Source organism: Mastigoproctus giganteus, chromosome 1, assembly GCF_048544385.1.
Source record: "Mastigoproctus giganteus isolate SK-2022 chromosome 1, ASM4854438v1, whole genome shotgun sequence".
NCBI lineage: Eukaryota > Metazoa > Arthropoda > Arachnida > Uropygi > Thelyphonidae > Mastigoproctus > Mastigoproctus giganteus.
Window position 1 is genome coordinate 93,826,802 of NC_143575.1, and position 20,478 is coordinate 93,847,279.

The 20,478-nt window shown below is 37.5% G+C and overlaps 1 protein-coding gene across 1 annotated transcript in view; it reads right to left on the bottom strand.

The window, feature by feature from the left end:
* LOC150090997 (integrin alpha-PS2-like) overlaps positions 1-20,478 on the bottom strand; it is a 366,306-nt gene that overhangs the window by 246,669 nt on the left and 99,159 nt on the right. Inside the window, exons 7-8 of the mRNA XM_090381009.1 lie at positions 20,074-20,160; positions 12,587-12,675 (exon numbers count right to left, since the gene is read on the bottom strand). Of these exons, the coding sequence (XP_090237135.1) occupies positions 12,587-12,675; positions 20,074-20,160 (176 nt within the window). The remainder of the gene's footprint in view (positions 1-12,586; positions 12,676-20,073; positions 20,161-20,478) is intronic.

Sequence of the window (20,478 nt, forward strand, 5' to 3'; positions counted from 1 at the left end):
TATTCATCCATCACAACATATTTCTCATGCTATATATGAATGCTGAAGGTATAAATGCACATGCAAGGGGTAGTCAGAAAGTTCTGAGGATGGAATATAAAAGACATAGGTAAAAAGTCTGCTTTTTTGATTTTATTTTATTTTTCAATGTATCCACTTCAAAGTTCAATACATTTATTGTATTTAGTATGTAAAGAGTGTAATCCTTCAAAAAAAATTTTTCAGTTTGGATATCAAACCAGACTTCCACAACTCCTTTTATCTTTTCGTCATCTTTAAAATGAGCTCCACAAAGATGAGATCTAAGGTTTTTGAACAAATAAAACAAAATAACAGTCACTTGGGAGCAGATATGGGCTGTATGGGAAGGGGGGATTACTGTTCAAATCTACGTTCATGAATTTTAGCCTGTACAATCTGGGCTTTGTGCATAGGTGCATTTTCATGGAAAAAACAAATCCTGACAACTCAACTTTCCTCATCTTTTTTCTCCAATTGCTGCTTTTAACTCTGGCATAATATTCAGCTGTTAATGTGACTTCAAGGTATAATCAATTAACAATAATCCTTTTGTCTCAGAAATTTGAGGCCAACACTTTTCCAGCCAATAGTTTTTTCAGGATTGGGGATCCCTTAAGGTTCCACTGCATGCTTTTGAATTTGGATTACAGGTCAAAAAATGTAGCCAAGTCTCATCACCAGTTACCAAATGGGTTAAAAATCTATCTGGATTAGCAAGAATTAATTTTAAATCCTTTGATGTTTGTAATGAATGGAAAGGTTTCTGGGAACCTATCTTACACAAACTTTGGACATTCCAAAATGTTCATGTATTACTGTTAAAATGTTTCCACAGAAAACGTAAAGTACTTTTTCAAGTTCAGACACTAATTCTTCTGTTTTCCAAAATTTTTTTTTCAATGATGGCAATTTTTTCAGAATTGATTGCTTCAGATGGCCGATCAGGCCTTGGATCACCTTCATTTGACTCCCATCTTCTTTTGAACTATTCTGAACATCTTGCAACAGTTGTACAACAGTGAGATACTTCACCCAAACACTCTAGTCATTGTTTTATGGATTTCTTTAGCATTTTGCCTTCTCTGGTCAAAAATTTGATTACTGAACAATGCTTGATTTGCTGGATATTCATCATTCTCCTTCCACCTACTAACATAAAAATATTTAAATTTTAGAAACTTCACAAGGCAGTGACAAGCAATTTTTTTCCTGTTATTTTATATATAAAATTAAGCTATCAAAATAACCTATTCTATAATTTATTAATATATTTTATATACCCTGTTCAGAACTTTTTGACCACTTCTTTGTGTGGGATAATAGCTCTATTATCCACTTGTCCCTAAAGTAATAGCTGGAGAGGAAGAAGAAGAAAAGAAACAGTGTAGAAGAATGAAAGGGACAGTAACTCCTTCAACTCACACCACTCATAGAGGCACTATTGCACTAACCTATACATTAGTATTCTACCACATAACATGAGGCTAGTGCACTAAAATAGTCTATACTACTACTGCACACCATCAGGTATCTCTCATATTGTGGAGTTATACTTCATAACTGGGTTGTCACTATTGCAACAACAGATGAGAAGCCAATAAGCTTTGAAATGGTGCATCTGGGTGATAGTATCCACCCAGAATAAGTAACAGTAGTCTTCTCTATTGGTGAAGTGTTACTTATTTGAGGTAGTACAATACCATGGCAACTCATTGTGAAGGTATCCACAATATGAGATATAATTAAAACAATGCCAATTTAACTACTTTGGTAGATGGCTACGAATTAAACTGATGCTATTGCATTAACCTATATGTTAGTTATTCTATTACATAACATGAGGCTCTTGCCCTGAAATACTCTTAGTCTATGCTACTGCATCAAGCTTCTTTCATATTGTGGAGTTGTACTTCATAACTGGGTTGTCACAATTGCAACACCAGGGTACCTGCCCACCCACTGATGAGAAGCCAATAAACTTCAAAATGGTCATCAGAGGGAGTGTGGTGCTGCCCAGAGTTTCCGAGAATAGGCAACAACAGTCTTCCCTACTGGGGAAGCATTGCCTATTCGAGGAGTTTATGAGTCTAGGAGTGGTGTGTGTGTTGAAGGAGTTACTGTCCCTTTCGTTCTTCTACACTGTTTCTTTTCTTCTTCCTCTCCAACTATTACTTTCCTCTAATTTTTGCTTTTAAGTATAATATGTACAAGTGGATAATAGAGCTATTATCCAACACAAATACACCAATAAGCTTCAAAACTGTGTCGTCTGGGTGGTGGTGGTGGTATCTGCCAAGAATGAATAAATAATCATAGTCTGCTCTGGTGAAGTGTTACTTATTCGAGGTAGTACAATACCATGGCAACTCGTGAATTATATCTCATATTGTAAATATGAGATATAATTAAAACGATGCTAATTTAACCACTTTGGTAGATGGCTACAAATTAAACTGATGCTATTGCACTAACCTATATGTTAGTTATCCTACCACGTAACATGAGGCTCTTCCCCTGAAATACTCTCTAGATTAAATGATTACATAATTTTGTTGTATTCACCTCTCTGTGCTAACTGCCCAGTGGATAGAGGCCATGTAGAATTGTAAACTGTGATAGTTTCCTTTCTCTGTAATTAAAAGGTAATTAAATCCATGCCTTTACCTTTGAAACTGCCACCTCTTTCTTCAATTGAGAACTGCATAATCACTTCCTGCTAATGGTTCATGTATTGTCAGCTCTATGATATCATCATGGGTTATGATCAGGTCTAGAATATTCTTGCCACTAGTATTTTCTCTAACATGCTGATACAAATAATAATCATCAAGTTTATTTAAATGTTTTGTCCTTATGGTGAGTTTCCTTCCCATTTGCTTCAATCAATAAGGGGCATATTGAAATCACTCATACTAAGAAATTTGCACTTGTTTGTCCATTCTATGTGCATGACAAAGGCATCACTTTCATTTTACTTTTGCTTCCAGCCACCTCAAACCACACAGATTATATGCTGGTATGCATAAGTTCTGAATCTGAGAAAGCATTGCACCTAGGCTGATTTTGAAAAAAAGCAAAGACACCCCCATTCCTTTTGCCTTCACTATTCTTCTAAATATATTGTACACAACATAGTGGAACTTGTCATCTTCTATTTCTGGGTGACACCATGTTCTTTTTTTTTTTTATTAGTTATGTCAACATTACTTGCCCAAACCAAGAGTTCAAATTCATCATTTTATTGAAAAAACCTCTGATATCCATGTAGGCACAGTTAAGACTAAGTCTTCTTGCTAATATTGGTTTTTTCGGCCATAAGAACTTTTGAGATTTGCACAAACATTACTTTGACCAATATAATAAGATAAATGTATGCATATAACACCCCTGTCCCCTTAACTAGAATTTTCCCTGAACCCCTGTTCTTTGGTCTTTATGAAATGTAATTTGCAACGTACCTTGAATTGTTATTTGAAACATACGTGAGATGACCTTGAAAAACATGCATTTTTAGAATTTAAAGGGATAAAGAGAGCATTCTTATTCATGTGGAAGTGATATTAAACATACATAAACTAATGATTTGTTGAATAAATATAGGACCTGGCTGAAAAAATTCCTTGAATTAGGTCAGAATATATACACTTCTCAGCCAAAACACTACCTATGAGTGGATACATCCCACAGCACCTAGGAGCAACCTCACTCACGAGTGCAGCATATATAGTGACCACATGGGTAGTGCCTATCAGTTCATCAGTATGAAGCCTGTGCAATGGGGAAGGTAAAGGGCCTGATGGAGTTTTAACGGATAATGATTTGCGGTTCTAGGAAGGCTGGGGCTAGCATCTCAGCAACTACAGGCATTGTTGGCTATTCAAAGGCCATTGTAGTGAAGGTGTGGCAAGAATGGTCCGAAGAGCGACACACAACCACCCAAAGTGTCCGGATGGGGATATTACCACTGGTTGACAGAATGGTGGTTGGCACATGCTTGATCCCTCAATTAACAGCAAACTACAACAAAAGCGTGCCTCTGTAGCCAGGTGGGCAGGAGCAGCAGCAGTGCGTAGCACACGCTTCTTGATTAGACCGGGGTTCGAGCCCATGACCACCAAATACGGAGGGTGCGGAAAGGTCAGGGAATGACCACCGCATATCCCCGGAGCAATATGGCCTTAGTTGCTAATGCTCCTGAAAACCAAATAACAACAACAAAAGCATACAGAGAAATGTTTCTGAGCACACCATCCAGCAGGTGCTCTATCAGACAGGCCTGTGAAGTAGGTGACTTGTTTATGTGTCCGTGTTGACTGACTGTTGTCGACACCTTAGGATACAGTGGGCTCAGGAGAACCATTCCTGGACATTGGATGACTGGAAAAGAGTTGCCTTGTCTGATTAATGAAGGTTCCAATTCTATAATGCTGATGACTGGGTACATTCATCAGCAATATGGAACTGGATCAGGTGAACAGCTGCAACCAGACTGCTGTTGCTGTTTTTGGTTTTTAGGAGCATTAGCAACTAAGGCCATATTGCTTCGGGATATGCGGTGGTCATTCCCTGACCTTTCCGCATCCTCCGTATTTGGTGGTGACGGGCTCGAACCCCAGTCTAATCAAGAAGCATGTGCTGCGCACTGCTGCTCCTTCCCACCTGGCTACGGAGGCACCAACCAGACTGCACAGTTGGACGAAAATAGGTTGGTGGTGGTAGTATCATGGCTTGGGGGATGTTTTTATGGACTTCACTGGTACCCCTCAACTCCATTGAACACACTCCTCACCACTAGATCCCACCTTTGGATTGTTTAATGATTGTTTAGGGCTATGTTGACAAAAATGGTCTTCATTCAGAACTTCAGGAATCACTGCCTTAATTTATGGCAAAGTCAGAGGGCATCCTATATAATATACAATTAGTATAGTGCGGCAGTTATGTATTAAAACTATGTAAAAAAAATTAAAGCATGTATTAAAGAAGAAATTACAGGAAACCAGACCATTTCTGCAATTATACTGATATAACATATAGGAAATTACAAGAGAGTAGCAAGACTAAAAATCTATACAAGCGAATTTTCATTGGATCAGAGAGAGAGAGAGAGAGAGAGAGAGAGAGAGAGAGAGAGAGATCACATGGGCTTGCACTCACTTCACTTCCAACTGGTTACACCTGCACTGAGAGATTCTGGCTGACCATTATGTCTCTGTCTGTCTCATTCTCACTCTTTCTGATCCAAATGAAAACCCACAGATAAAATGTGTAAATGTTTAGCATTTTTTTAGTACTAGTAGAGGCAGATGATGGAAAAAAGCAAGCTTATACAGCATCATTTACATTTTTACATTTATTTATACACACAATTCTATATACATTCTCAAGATTTATATACATCCATTTATATATACATGATACAAGATTTATATACAATTTATATACATTCTCACATATATATACATTCGCGACATGTATACAGATAAAGTGTATTTGTAAGTTATTAGCGGCTTCCAGGGTTTCCCCTATATCCGCCGTTTGTTAGGCTTTTTGCCAAGTTGCCGGCTTAGAAAAGAACTTAAAAGAGCATCAAAATTTCACGTATATATTTAACACAAAAAAAAAAAAAAAAAAAAATTCTTTAAATTTTTTAAGTTTTTTGAATTTTGAGAAGAAAAAAAAAAAAAAAAAAAAAAATGCATCTGATAGATGAAATATGTAATTAGGTGTGCATTAGTGTTGTGTTTGCGTTGTGTGTTAGCCGGCACCTGGCAATTATACAGCATCAGCCAAAAAAAAAAAAAAAACTTCCCATTTCACCTATCCATTCACTCCAAAGATTTGTCTAGTTCTGCCTTGAATTTATTTAAACTGCCAACTTCCACAAAGACAAATAATGAAAGTTTGTTCCAGCAATCAACCAATTGCTGGCTAAAGGCAAATTTGCACACATATATTCTAAACTGTCTTTCCTCAATTTTAATTTATATGCCCTCAGGTGCATAATCTGAGCAAGAAGGAAGAATCCCATCAGCACTGAGCTTGCTCAAACCATTCAAGGCCTTATACACCTCAATCAGATCACCTCGGAGATGCCTAGTCTCCAGATGATTCAATTTGCAGAACTTAAGCCTTTCTTGGTAAGAGCAATCCTTTGTTCCCCTCATCAATCTCATTGCCCTTCTCTGTACTCATTCCAGCAGCTCCATATCCTTCCTAAAATGAGTCTCCAGACCTGTATCAGTACTCAAGGTGTAGCCTGACCATAGCATTATATAAGGGGATAATCACCTCCTTATCCCTGCTAGCAAAATTCCTGTATATCAATGACAAGACCCCATGATCTTCTCTGGCAGTCTGTCTGCATTGCCAGAGTTTTACTGTCAATTAACAGCATGCATTTACTGTCATTAACAACCCTGCCAACCTTCATATTGTCTGCAAACTTGGACATTAAACCTGATATACCTTCATCAATATCATTGATAAATATAGAAAACAACAATGGGTCCAATCAAACCCTGGGACTCCACTAATAATATTAGTTATTTGTTATTTGGTTTTTAGGAGCATTAGCAACTAAGGCCATATTGCTCCAGGGATATGCGGTGGTCATTTCCTGACCTTTCTGCATCCTCCGTATTTGGTGGTCATGGGCTCGAACCCCGGTCTAATCAAGAAGTGTGTGCTATGCACTGCTGCTCCTGCCCACCTGGCTAATAATATTAGTCCACAAAGATCAGTGTCCATTGATTATCACTGTCTTCTTACATTCAGTTTCCCTTTATCCATAGCAGCAACTTGTCCTTAATGCAACACTGCTCCAGTTTGTACAGCAGTCTTCCATGTGCAGCAGTATCAAAAGGTTTCCTGAAATTCAAGTATATGATATCAAAATAATTTTTTCCATTCAGTTCCTTTGTGACCATATCATAGTTGTTATTTGGTTTTTAGGAGCATTAGCAACGAAGGCCATATTGCTCCGGGGATATGCAGTGGTCATTCCCTGACCTTTCCGCAACCTCCGTATTTGGTGGTCACAGGCTCAAACCCCGGTCTAATCAAGAAGTGTATGCTATGCACTGCTGCTCCTGCCCACCTGGCTATGGAGGCACCACCATATCATAGTATCCAATCAAATTGGTCAGACACAACTTCCCCTTAACAAACCCATGCTGTCTCTGAACTATAACTGAAATCTTGTCTAGATGATCCTGCAATGTTTCCTTAAACGGTGACTCCATTATTTTCCCTGAAACAGAAGTTAAACTAACAGGTCTGTAATTATTCATGTCACCCTTTGATCCCCTTTGTAAACTGGGGATACATTTGCACATCTCCAGTTCTTGTGGACCTCCCCTGAATCCAAGGATGCTCTCATAATTGTGGCTAAATGTTTGCTTACTTTCTTTGCTGCATCCTTTAATATAACTGGATAGATCCTACCCACCCCAGGTGCTTTTCTTGTTTAACTTCAACAATTTCTTCTCCACTTTGCTTTGTTATTACAAACTCATTTAGCTCCCTGTTAAAGTTTGATAAACTTTAACAGGGAGCTAAAAGCAAGTTAAACTTTAACTTGCTTCCACTTCCCCACAGAATTCCTCATGTGTGAATGCAGATGCAAAATACTCATTCAATTTGTCAGTTACCTGAGCAGGATCATCAACAGTCGAACCATCGATATTAAGTGGACCAATCTGATTCATCCCCTGCCTTCTAGAGTTCATATAAGTTAAAGAAGTCTTTGCTGTTTTTCTTTGCAATCTTTGCCAAAGATTTCTGGTAATCTGCCTCCACTTGCCTAACCTCCTTTGTGACATGATTACAAACTAGTTTATATCTACTATAGGCTTCTGTGTTGTCTGATAATTTATATGCATCTCATGCATTTTTCTGCCAACAGTCTCGTTAGTTCATCTGACATACATTTAAGCCAAAATCTTGAACAATATTTCTTAGTTGGTATGAAAAGGCTAGTGGCTTCCATGATTATTTCCTTGAATTTGCTGATGGTAACATCATCAGTTGGTCACACTATAGAATTTAAAAACTGTCTGAGACCACTGTAGTGTCTTATGTCAATTATTCCAGTCATCAATTCAAGTTATAAGCTATTTTATTTTCTTCTTATCTGTACTTTACCAGTATATTTATATTGATGAAAACTTCTTGGAGATGGCTGTGAAGAATTAGATCTTCTTTAAATTTCGTCAGCCTTCTTTTTCAAATGGCTTCCAATAATTTTAATAGAAACATAGTAATCAACGTAGAATGCACTTGGAGTTACATTTTTAAAACCATGATGGATACACAAAGAGCTAAATTTTCAAAATCTGTCAAATACCTCAGAGGGTGAGAGGGTCCCTTCTTCTGGAAATAGAATTATCCAGGAATTGGGAACAGCAGAAGAGTAAATCACTAAATCTATAAAGTCCCATAATGTATTTTGGCAGAGTCAAGTGGAATGTCCAGCCGTGTATTTCTTTTTTGAGTGGTTTTGCCAAACTGGTTTTGGCATCATCATCATCATCACCAAGGGTTTGAAAACATGGAGTCAACATCCAATCTTGCCAAGAAGTCTCTGTGTTGTAGCCTCTTCAGGAGGTCTTTGAAACTGGTGAAGGTAATTTTGTTTTTGGGTATGTTCTTTTAAGCACATCAAATACAATTCTCTCCACACATATCCAAACAGCAGACCAAATCCACGGATAACATCCTCGTGATTTAAGAACACGATTAGGAATGTCTAGACATTAGTTCTCCAACAGAAAACACTCTGACATTAAATATAAGAGAGGATTCAAAAAAGATTTGTATTCACCGAAATAGTTGTAATAGAAGTTTAAACAAACACCATGCATTAGTATTGCTTCCAACATAGTCACCAGACAAAATGGCACATTTTTTCCACCTCTCAATACACTTTTACAGGCAGTTTGTAGAAGCCTTCTCACTGTCCTTCAAACCACGACTTGGCAGCAGAAATCACCTCATCATCAGCAGCAAAGTGTTTTCCACAAAGAAAGGACTTCAGGGCAGGAAAGGAGAATAAATCCGAGGGTGCAAGGTTGAGGGAATAAGCAGGATGCGGCAATATTTCAAACCCACATTTGTGGGCACACCTTTGACAGCTTTCCCTGTCTTTTTTTCTTTTATAGCAGCATATAGTTTTATGAGGAGGTTGGAATAATACATTGCCATCACAGTACAGTCCTTTTGAATGTAATCTCTTAGTACTGTATTACACCATGCTGATCCCAAAAAAAACTGATAGCATCACTTTGTCAGTACTTGGTTGCAACTTTGCCTTTTTTGGAGAGAGGGTGATTATGCATGTTTCCATTGTTTTGATATTTGTTCAGTTTTCGGGATCATAGTGATGGATCCAAGTTTCATCCAAGATGACTAGCCATGAAAAAACTCCTCTTGCTTTTCCCGGCATATTGACAACATTTGATGTGCACATTGTGTCCTTTTCTTCTTCATCTTGTAAGAGGTTTAGGAACCCATCTAGCAGACACTTTACTCATATGAAACTGTTGATGGATGTTTCTTCACAGACCCTACACTAATTTGCAGCTCTGAAGCTAGTTTTTTGATACAAATATGGTAATTTTCCAGGATTAATGCCTCAATTTTTACAACACTCTCTTCTGTTACAGCAGTTATTATTATTATTAGCCATATGGTGCAGGGAAGCCTGTGGATTTTGCTGCACTAGCCAAAAATATTTCTGAGTTACCCTGAGAGAGAGAGAGAGAGAGCCGACCGGGCTAGCCGAGTGGGTAAAGTACCTGCCCGGCAACCCAAAGGTCGCGGGTTCGATTCCTGCCTCGGGCTTGGATCAAAGTACTGCAAAAACCTTGGGAGGTGCAATATGGCCACAGAAGCCGATGCGCCAACAACTACCAAATCCCAAATCAAAAAAAAAAAAAAAAAAAAAAGAGAGAGAGAGAGAGAGAAAAAGTCAGAAATCAAAGGGAATCACCAAGAAAGAGAAGAATGATGATATCCAGCTCAGGACCCTGGGTATGCTAAGCCTATACTTATCAGATGTGAGTCCCCTGGGGATCCTGGGGCTCACATCATCAGATGTGAGCCCCAGCGCATGATTCAGTATGCACTGAGGTTCTTCCATATTTGACTTGTTTATACCAATGTGCAATGACACTGTAATCTATACAGTCTTCGCCATAAATGTTGACCATTTCTTTGGGGATTGTTTTTGGTATTTTACCTTGCAGAAAGAGGAACCGAATTACTGATCTGTATTCCACTTTATCCAATGTGACACTTCAATTCATTCAGCACTTTAAAGAAAAAAAAATGAATTGTCAGATTGAAACCAAAATTTGTGTGGTTTGCTATTGAGATTGCATGGTATAAAACAAAAATATGGTATAAACACGAACTTGGGGCCAATGGCACCTCAGAACAGATGCACATGGAGAAGGATTACTTCAGTACAGTAGCGTGCACTGGTTACAGTACTGCCTTCCAGTATCTGGAGTTGTGTACGTCCATCCAAGATAATGCCTCCTCAGATGAGAACACCTCGACCGCCATATTGATCCCTTTCAGTGATGTTTGCAGGGTGATAGCATGTGCCACCCTCTCGCCAGATTAGCTGACATCCAGAATCACTGCTGAGACTGAATCTACTCTCATCAGTAAAGAGTGCCTTACCCCATTGTGCTGCTGTCCAGTCCTTGTGTTTGATGTACCACTGTAAATGGTGTGGCTGCAGAGGACATAGCGTACTGGCTGTCAGGCAAACAGTCCACCTTTGTGGAGGCACCTGGCTACAGTAAACCACGATATCCTGCGTCCTGTGCAGCTGGTTTGAAATGGATCCCGCTGTCTAGTGTAGGTCCCTCTTGGCCTGTAGGAGTATATAGTGGTCATCATTGGGCGTTGTTTTTCATGGATGACCACCACTGGTTCTTCGAACAGCTGTACCTGTCGTTCTGAAGGCCGACCACTCATGTGAGACGATGCTATGGGCGATAGCGAACTCTGCAGCCACACTCCTCGCACTTCAACCTTCCCAATTATTCGACCCCGGGTAAAGTCATCCAGATGTTGTCTACTGGCCATTTCATTGTCTGTAGCACTGTATGAAAGCAATCGAGCGTCTGTAACAATCGTGCTCACCATTCGGTAATTTGCACATAACTGCTGAACTGCTGCTTTTATCTGTTTATGTGAGCCCTCTCATCATGATTCAAATTTTTGCATGTGCACCAGCTTTCTTCTGAACGGCCACAGTTATGCAAATTGCCACAGGCTGTTTTGTTTGATTTTGTGGTTGTAACCTATAGAAATAGTATTGGTCCTTAGGTTTTGCACACCAGTGTATTACAGACAATTGCTATATAAAACATCAAAAGAGTTTCGCAGGATCAGAGGAAAATGAAAAAGTTAAAATGCACACAGGTACTATCTGCAAGGGAATGGATATCAATAGACATTTTTTATCTATTAAAGAAGAAGATAATCACAAGTACTTGCTCCAAGCCAACAACTCCCTTTTCCCACCACCACCAAGATGAAAGGTATATCTTAAAGAACAATAACAGAATTTATAAAGGGAAAGCTCAAAAGGGAACACCACCAAAATTCTGGAAATACAGAATTAAGACAAAAAATATCCAGCAGCACTTGGAAGACTGCAATTCCTGCTAATGACAATAAGTGTTCTGAATGAAGGCAGGTCCTTAATTCAGGAAATTTTTATGCAGAATATTATGTTGGTTTTCCATTAGAACAGCAAACTTTGCTTCTTGCATTTCAAAGCTGAGTGAAAACACTTTCAGAAATTCATGAAGTCTAAGATGAACTCAAATTTTTCCCACTGGGTGCCAATTAACTAAGCCACCATATACTAACACAGAAGTCTAAAACTTATTCTGTACTCAAAAAAAAAAAAAAAAAAAAAAAAAAAAAAAAAAATTGTGCAATCGCAACAGAGAGAAGAATAAAATGTTGAAGGCCATCCTAAAGAGAAATGAGATCAACAAGGATGCACACCTGACTCCATCTGATAGAAAAGGACAAAATATTTAAATAAATTTGATGATTATTATTTGTATCAGCAAGCTAGAGAAAATACTAGTGGTGAGAATATTCTAGGCCTGATCATTTCTCCTTATATTGTCAGAACAGTCTTTATAAATATAAAAGAAAAATGAGGTGGACTATAAATAAAACAGCCAAAAACTGCTAACTTTCCTAGTCCCATAATAGCTTTTTTCTTTACTTACTAAGATGCCATAAACTGGGATGAAACTCAATAGCTACTGAAGAGGAATTAAAAATTAGAGTTTTGTTATCAAGAAATAATTTTTTACTTAAGTGAAACAATCTATTTACAGTATATGCAAAATATGCTCAAATTATACTTATATGCTTCTTCATTCAATAAGAAAACTGCGAGTTCCTGAAAATGTCTAACATGAAATTCCAGCCAATGATTAACAAATTATATCTACTTAACTAATATATAAAATAGAATCTTCTGGTATGCCAGTTTATTAGACAAATTAAATTATCTATAAAATACCTTTCCTGTCAGATTTGCTCCTCTTGGCATTCCAACAACAACATCCTGATCTTTGTCTCCACTGAATTCCCCAACTGATGAAGAATAACCTGCAAATTAAGTTGTCATAATTAGAGAATTTGTGAGACGTACATAATACAAGTGGCTCACAATACCTGGCATTCTGTCAGAGAAATCAGCTACTAGATTGCAAGTAGTAGTTCTAACAAACACACTGTTTCTCAATTTGGTATTACTGCATAATTTGTTACATCATTTATTTGTTATATATTTATATAAATTATTCTTAAGGAATGTCATTTCACCTTCTGATCTACATAACTCAAGAAATTCCTCACCATTAACTTTATTCTCATCTTATAATACAGGCAAATATTCATAGTTGCACAAAACTATATGCATATCTAAAACAGCAGTCAACTTCTGATTCAGTTAAGAAGTAATTTTATAATTAAAAATTACTTTACTTAGTCATGATTATTTGTTATTTGTTATTTTGGTTTTTTAGAAGCATTAGCAACTAAGGCCATATTGCTCCGGGAATATGCGGTGGTCATTCCCTGACCTTTGCGCGTCCTCCGTATTTGGTGGTGATGGGCTCGAACCCCGGTCTAATCAAGAAGCATGTGCTACGCACTGCTGCTCCTTCCCACCTGACTACGGAGGTGCCCTAATCATGATTAAAATTCAGGTCTTTCAAATTCAATTTACATTGTAGAGCAGATATCTTTTAAGGGCATGAAATGTGATGTTGTACACATTGGCACAATGATATTAAGAGTAGGAGATCTGAGGAGTTACTTAACAAGTATAGGGTATTGCTGGGGAAAAAGTTATGAATTGAGATTAAATTTGAAAGTGTCTGCAATTCTGTCCAAACACAATAGGAGGTGAGTACACGTTGAGTGCCTTGCCAATCAATTTGGCATTTGAGAGACTATACAAGGCTCATGGGATGCAGTTTTCCCCAGCATGGTCTGTGTTTTTTATTAACAGGAGAGATTGTTTTTTCAGGCATGGGATACACTTAAATAGAAAGGGCTTAAGGATATTTTCTGATGCTATTGATGCAGTATTAGATGGGTTGGAAAACTGGTATCCTGGGAGAATAAGCACACTAATAGGTTAACTATAGCTGCAGGCAGAGTTGCAAGTGATTCTTGCACTGTTTCTATTGGAATGTGCAAGAGCCTTGAAAGCAAGGTGTCGGGATTTCAAGCACTGTTTTGGGTCATCGTGAAACAAGTAAATAAATGGGCCGTGTTAGGGTAACTAAAAGAGAACAGGTGCATGTATACTTGCTTGTACACTAATGCTAGAAGCATAGTAAATAAATATGATGAATTTGAAGTAATGATTAAGTCATCATTGTAGAGATTTTGGAAATATAGCGTCACTCAGATATGAGGGAGGCAGAGTTGGAACATGGGGAGTACAATGTGTATGGAAAGGACAGACAGGAGAGAAGGGGTTATGCTTTTAGTTAAGAAGCATATGAAGTCTAAGGCGGTGCATCAAGTTCATATGTGATCAGTGCAATGTTGATTCAATTTGGTGTGACATAAGAATTGGGAAAATGAAAATGAGAGGTGTGTGTTATAGGCTTAATGACTGTGATGAGTATAGCAACTATATAGAGAAATACAGTAGGCCAGTAAACCAGAATATCTCATAATGGAGATTGTTGTTGTTATTTGGTTTTTAGGAGCATTAGCAACTAAGGCCATATTGCTCTGGGGATATGTGGTGGTCATTCTCTGACCTTTCAGCATCCTCCGTATTTGGTGGTCACGGGCTTGAACCCGGGTCTAATCAAGAAGCGTGTGCTACACACTGCTGCTCCTGCCCACCTGGCTACAGAGCCACCGTCATAATGGAGGATTTTAACTTTTCAGATATTGACTGGAACATGGGTTGGTCATTCACATACCAGAAAGACTTCTGTGGATTTACTGGATGGCTGTTTTCTACAGCACCATATTAGAGAGGCAAAAGGAGGAAGCAACATTCCTGATTTTATTATCAGTAGCAATTCTTCATGCATTAACAATCTGCAGGTAGATGACCCACTGGGTGACAGTGATCACAGTGTATCAATGTGGGATTTATTTTAAGATATAACAACTGTGATGAACAACTAATACAGTGGGTCTATAAATCAAAATGTCTTATAATGGGGGATTTTAACTTTCCAGATGTTGACTGGAACTTGTGGGTAGGTCACTAACACACTAGCAAGACATTTTGTGGATTTATTGGATGACCAAAGGCAATAAGAGGAAGCAAAATTCTTTATCTGATTATCAGCAGCAATTCTTTATGCATTAAGAATTTGCAGGTAAAAGACCCACTGAGAGGCAGTTATCATGTACTGATGAGGAATTTACTTAAACACATAACTGCCGTCAACAGTAATGGGAAGGGAAGGGTTTTTTGAAGTGAAACTTCTTTAGGCATGCTCCAAGCAGTTTTTACATGGGAGTAACTTGCATCTGTGGATTGACAAAAATCGCAATGAAAATGCAAGACAAAATGAAATATGTAGCAGCAATGTCTGAGTACCCCTACAGTATGGCCATGGTGTAACTTGCATGCTTGTCGTGTTTATGTTTTAAATTGATATATCTCAGCTTCTAGCAGTCTGATTTTAAAAATCTAAAAACCAAAATATTTCTTTCATGATTCTCTACTGCAGCTTTCCCCAAACTGTGTTCCGTTGTAAGATGTGAACCAGCGTTCCGCAAAAAATCGTGATTAATAATTAAAAAAATAAAATAAATAAGTTTTGCATATTTGTAGTATACACCACTTTTGTATCATTATAATTTTTAACATTATTTTTTTTCTAGTTATTAATATACTGGCATAGACTAATAATCAAATAGACTGTGGAACTCTTTATTTTGGCAGGCTTTGCACAGAAAATTATGTGTGGGGGGTAATGACATCTACGAAAAATTAGCAATGTAGTGGTCTAATATGCCATTCATATGCAATTTAGCCTGAAGTACATTAGTTGAAGGAAAGGGGGAAGCGAACCGATATCATAACTAAACTCACTTCCTTGTATAAATTTTTTTTGCTAATTTTCAGTATTTCAAAATATTATTATTATAATAAATAACCATGGATTTGTGGTTGAAAAAAGGAACTTTAAAACAAGAAGCAAGTACTTCTAATATTGCAATTGTGTTCGATGAAAACGAACACAATATTGTCACACTTCACAGTTAGGATGAACAATCGCAGCCTTTTTTCCCCGCAAAAATCCGAAGTGAAAAAACAGGAACCAACTAATAAAAGAACAAAACGGAAGTATAATGACAGTTATTTCAATTTAAGCTTTACATGTTATTATCATTAGCCATATAGTGCTTTTGCTGCACCAGCCAAAAAAAAAAAAAAAAAAAATCTGTGTGTGTGAGAGAGAGAGAGAGAGAGAGAGAGAGAGAGAGAGAGAGAGAAGAGAGCAGTCAGAAGTAGAAGGGAATCACCGAGGAAGATAAGAATGATGATATCCAGTTCAGGACACTAGGTGTGCCGAGCCCATACTCATCAGATGTGAGTCCCTGTGGTCAAAAAGTGCTCCTGATGCACAGTGCATTGTATGTAATAAAATATTAGCAAATAGTTCTTTGGCGCCCAATAAACTTACGTTTTGTAAGTGTTCCATAAATATATTGCGAGATGAAAAGTGTTCCGTAAATATATATCGAGATGAAAAGTGTTCCGTGAAATAAAAAGTGTTCCATTACTAAAAAAGTTTGGAAAACACCGCTGTACTGTAGTTCATAAAATATTTCAACAGAAAAAAAAAATTTACATTTCAATATGACAAAGACTACTAGAGCATTATAAGGCATAAAGAGCACATATACGTGCAATGCACCACTGAAGCCACCTCCGTTGAGTATAAAGGAGAGAGCTGTAAAAACTTAGTAATAAACTTTTAAAACAATTGTAAAATATTAAACTACTGTAACATTGAAATACTAAATGTTTCAAAAGATTCTAAAGAAATTTCGCTTAACTTCCGCTTTGCATGCTCAGCACACACAATCTTTTTTTTTTACGTAAGGGTGACTACAGTGGTCACAGACAGTTTTAAAATTCTGTGTAGCGAGACTAATGGATGATGGTGCCAACAGCCAATTATAAATGGAAAGCATTCAGGGAAGTAATCACAGAAGATAACAGGCTTATCATACCAACTAAGAAATAAGACCTAAAAGGATATCGGAACTGATGAGAATTTTGTCAGAGAATAAAAAAGTATCAAAAAAATTGTGCATGTTAAATAATGGTTAAAAATGTTTACCATAACATAATTTAATAAAATAAATACAAACTAAGAATTATATAAAACAGTTTAGAATCACATATGAAGTTATTTCAGAGAATTAGTTCTAATGAGGAACTACTGGTTCCTCAGCTAGTTCACTGGTGGTCACAGAAGTAGATCATCCATGTCCCTTGCTGCTGTGGGGAGTAATGATCATGTCAATCTAAAGACAGAGCACTGTAAACAGTCCTAACTAACATTCAACACTCTGTGCCTTGCTGGCAATGCATTTAGTTGGATTTATGTAGACAGAATTGAATAAATCAATTGTATTATTTGGGAACATGTAAAGCTAAACTGGTTACAAAGCACAGGATACAGAGGAAGGTTGGGGCTGTCCTGCTCCCTATTTGCTCTTGGAGAAGCTATGAACCTAGTTATTCCAGGTAAGTCAGTTTACTTTGTTATTAAGTTTGCTAGTATTAGAATACTGCTCTTAATTATTCTGAGCCTCCAAGGCTTCACTTTGGAGTTAGTATACAGGATTTTCCAGGAGATTCTGATTCTTTGTTATTGCAAATGGTTTTGAAAAGTGAGGCCTTCATCCATCCCAGGTAAACCAGAGGGCAGTATGAAAACTCACTTTTTGAATCCAGATGCCACTGACATAAGCTTCAACGTGTACAACTTTGTTCTTGTTGTCACTATCTGCATAGACAACTTCTGATTTAGTTTGAGGTCTGATTGTTGCAGGTATGTTACCAGATTTTGAACGGTCATATTAACAAATCTGTTTAAGGATTTGGTTTCTTTCCCTTGCATCATCTGAGTTTATGTACATTAAGATTGTCTAGGTAACATGCAAAATTATCATGTGTTGCCAGAAATAGTTCCAGGATTGCTGCAAACAGAAGTTCTGAGAGGATTCCAGAATTCCAGTGGGACTCTTCATTCAATAACTCTGGTTTCTCAAATTTCTCATGAGACATTATTAACAACCTAGAGTGAATTATGGATTTTATAACTTTGAGGATATTTATTTGTAATCCCAAAGTAGCTTTTCAATATGCAAATTAGGCCAAGCACTGAAAGGAGGTCATGTGCTGAAGAAATGCTAAAGAAAATAACATCAAGTTGAGATTTTCTACTTAATGCCTCCTGTATTCTGAACAGGGTATCCAGCAAGTTAGTTTGGCTGGACCTGCCTGAGATAACCATATGCATATGTGATAGTCTGTGTTGAAACAATGTTGTACTTGAGTCTCAAGGATAGTGTTCTGAAAAAAATTTAACGGCATACAGCTTATTGAGATTAGCCTTTAATCTTTGTGTGATTTTATTTTGGCTGATTTTATAGATGGACACAACAAAGTAACCTCCAAATATTTGGAATCTCTCTGGATTTTATCACTGTTAGGATTCTGTATACTGACTGGGTATACAGGACCCTAAAAGCATTAAGTAATATGAATAAGGGTGACACATACTTTTAAACGGCCCTTGATGACATCTAACCATAATATTCCATTGCTAGCATCTACTGGATGAATATTTTGTGATTTTGGTGACATGCTCATTTCTTACTTCCCTCTTAAGAGTGGGAACAACTGCTTTAAACACCATTCAGTGCTCACTTTCTTGCAGCAATCAGAGCAGGCATTTTCCACAGAAGGGTCCTGTCTGACATTTTGTTTGTAGCTGTCTTGGCAGCTATACTGAACATGCTTTCCAGAATCAAATTTGAAGCAGAAGCAGCTAATATTGTCAATGCAGTCAACAAAAAAGCTTGCCGAACTCCTTTCTTTAGGCTTTACATCAACCCTCCAAATCTATCCACGTTTCTTCCTGGAAATGGGATTCACTAAAGTACAAACATCAGTTGGAGGCACTCCAATACAGAATGTAAAATTCTACTAATCTTAGCACTGAATTTGATTCCAAGCTCCTGTTACACCATTGCATTAACAAGGTGCTGAAAAAAATTTCAAAGCTGCAATAGATGGCAAAGAATCAATTGCTTTATGTCTGAGCTCAAGAGCTTGTACACAACACGCCCTCAAATAATGCATGCCACCATCCTCTATGGCAGGGAAATTTGGGCATATTTGACTCACTGGCTATAGTGAAAAGAGTATTTGCAGCAGAATACTGGTTTCTGAAGTGGGCCATTTACAAACTATACATCCCTTCTTAGAGAAGAACAACAGCCACGAACTAAGTACTGTGCATAAGATTACCCTTGTTAATTGCTTGCAGGCTTACCTTAGCAGCCACAATGCTCATATGTATCATCTAGGACCTGTGCTCTTGAAGAATTCCACAACCAAAGTTGGAATCAATACCTATGGTTATCATGCAGAATAAGAGACTTGAATAGCAAATTGATTCCTGCCAAAGTAGATGACTGGTCCAATTCAAGCACTTAATTCCAAAAGAGAAAGAAGACTCTTGATGGCTAGTTGCATAAGTCTTTGTAGCCCTTCAGTTTAAGGCTTCTTGCGAAGTCAGCATAACAAACATTATGGATGTTCTTTATCTTGAGATATGTGGATCTATTTGTTTGTTTGTTATTTGGAGCATTAGCAACTAAGGCCATATTGCTCAGGGATATGCGGTGGTCAATCCTTGACCTTTCCGCATCCTCCGTATTTGGTGGTGACGGGCTCAAACGATATGTGGATCACCTTCAGTACTTGTCTGAACTGTTTCATTACAGACATCACGGGCAATGGAATTCCTTTGAACCCCCAAGATTTTAATTAAATGGATCTGACCTGCTTAGAAAGTTGCTGATACCTCCATGTAACTTAAATGAGGATGTGGACAAGCATTTTACTATTCAGAGACTGTGTATTTCCATTAATGTGATGAAAATAATATTTGTGATGTAACAAATACTTTGTACCTGTTCTGTATTTATATACCTGTAAGAATCTTTACTTATACTAATAATCAGTTACTTGCTCTTTTTTTTTTAATGCACTGTCACATTTTAACCCTTGACTTTATGGCAAAGATGGGAGGGTTGCATACTCTTCCTCTTGTACAATCATAAAAAGTATCTATTTAAAGCAGGAATAAGAAACATACTTACTGGCAGTGGGATAGAGCATGAAGGAAAGTACCAGATGCAACAAATTACTCATTTCTTTGTATCATTTTGCCATTCTAATATTAATTCTTATTTAATTTTGTTGTTGCTCACCTAAATAGCTATCATCATCATATTCTGGGGCCTCTGAGGTGCTATACAAAGTATGCTTGGCCAGCAGGTCTTGTGAAAATACTTGACCTAAAAAAAATATATATATATATAAAAATTGCTCAAGTGCACAAATGACAGACTATTCTAATACGGTGGTGGACAAAAAAAATGCATCATCTTTCCACAGAAGGGTCCTGTCTGACATTTTGTTTGTAGCTGTCTTGTTATTGTTTGATTACAGTCATTTTGTTTGTCACAAAGCAAAGGTATTGCATCAGACAGTAATTGCAAGGTACTGCATCAGCCATTTCCATAAATACGGTGTTGGAAGGGTATACATGCTCATTAGTATCCTGTTTTGCAGAGGTGCAAGCAGGGCCCCATATGTTCAGTTGACACCAAGAA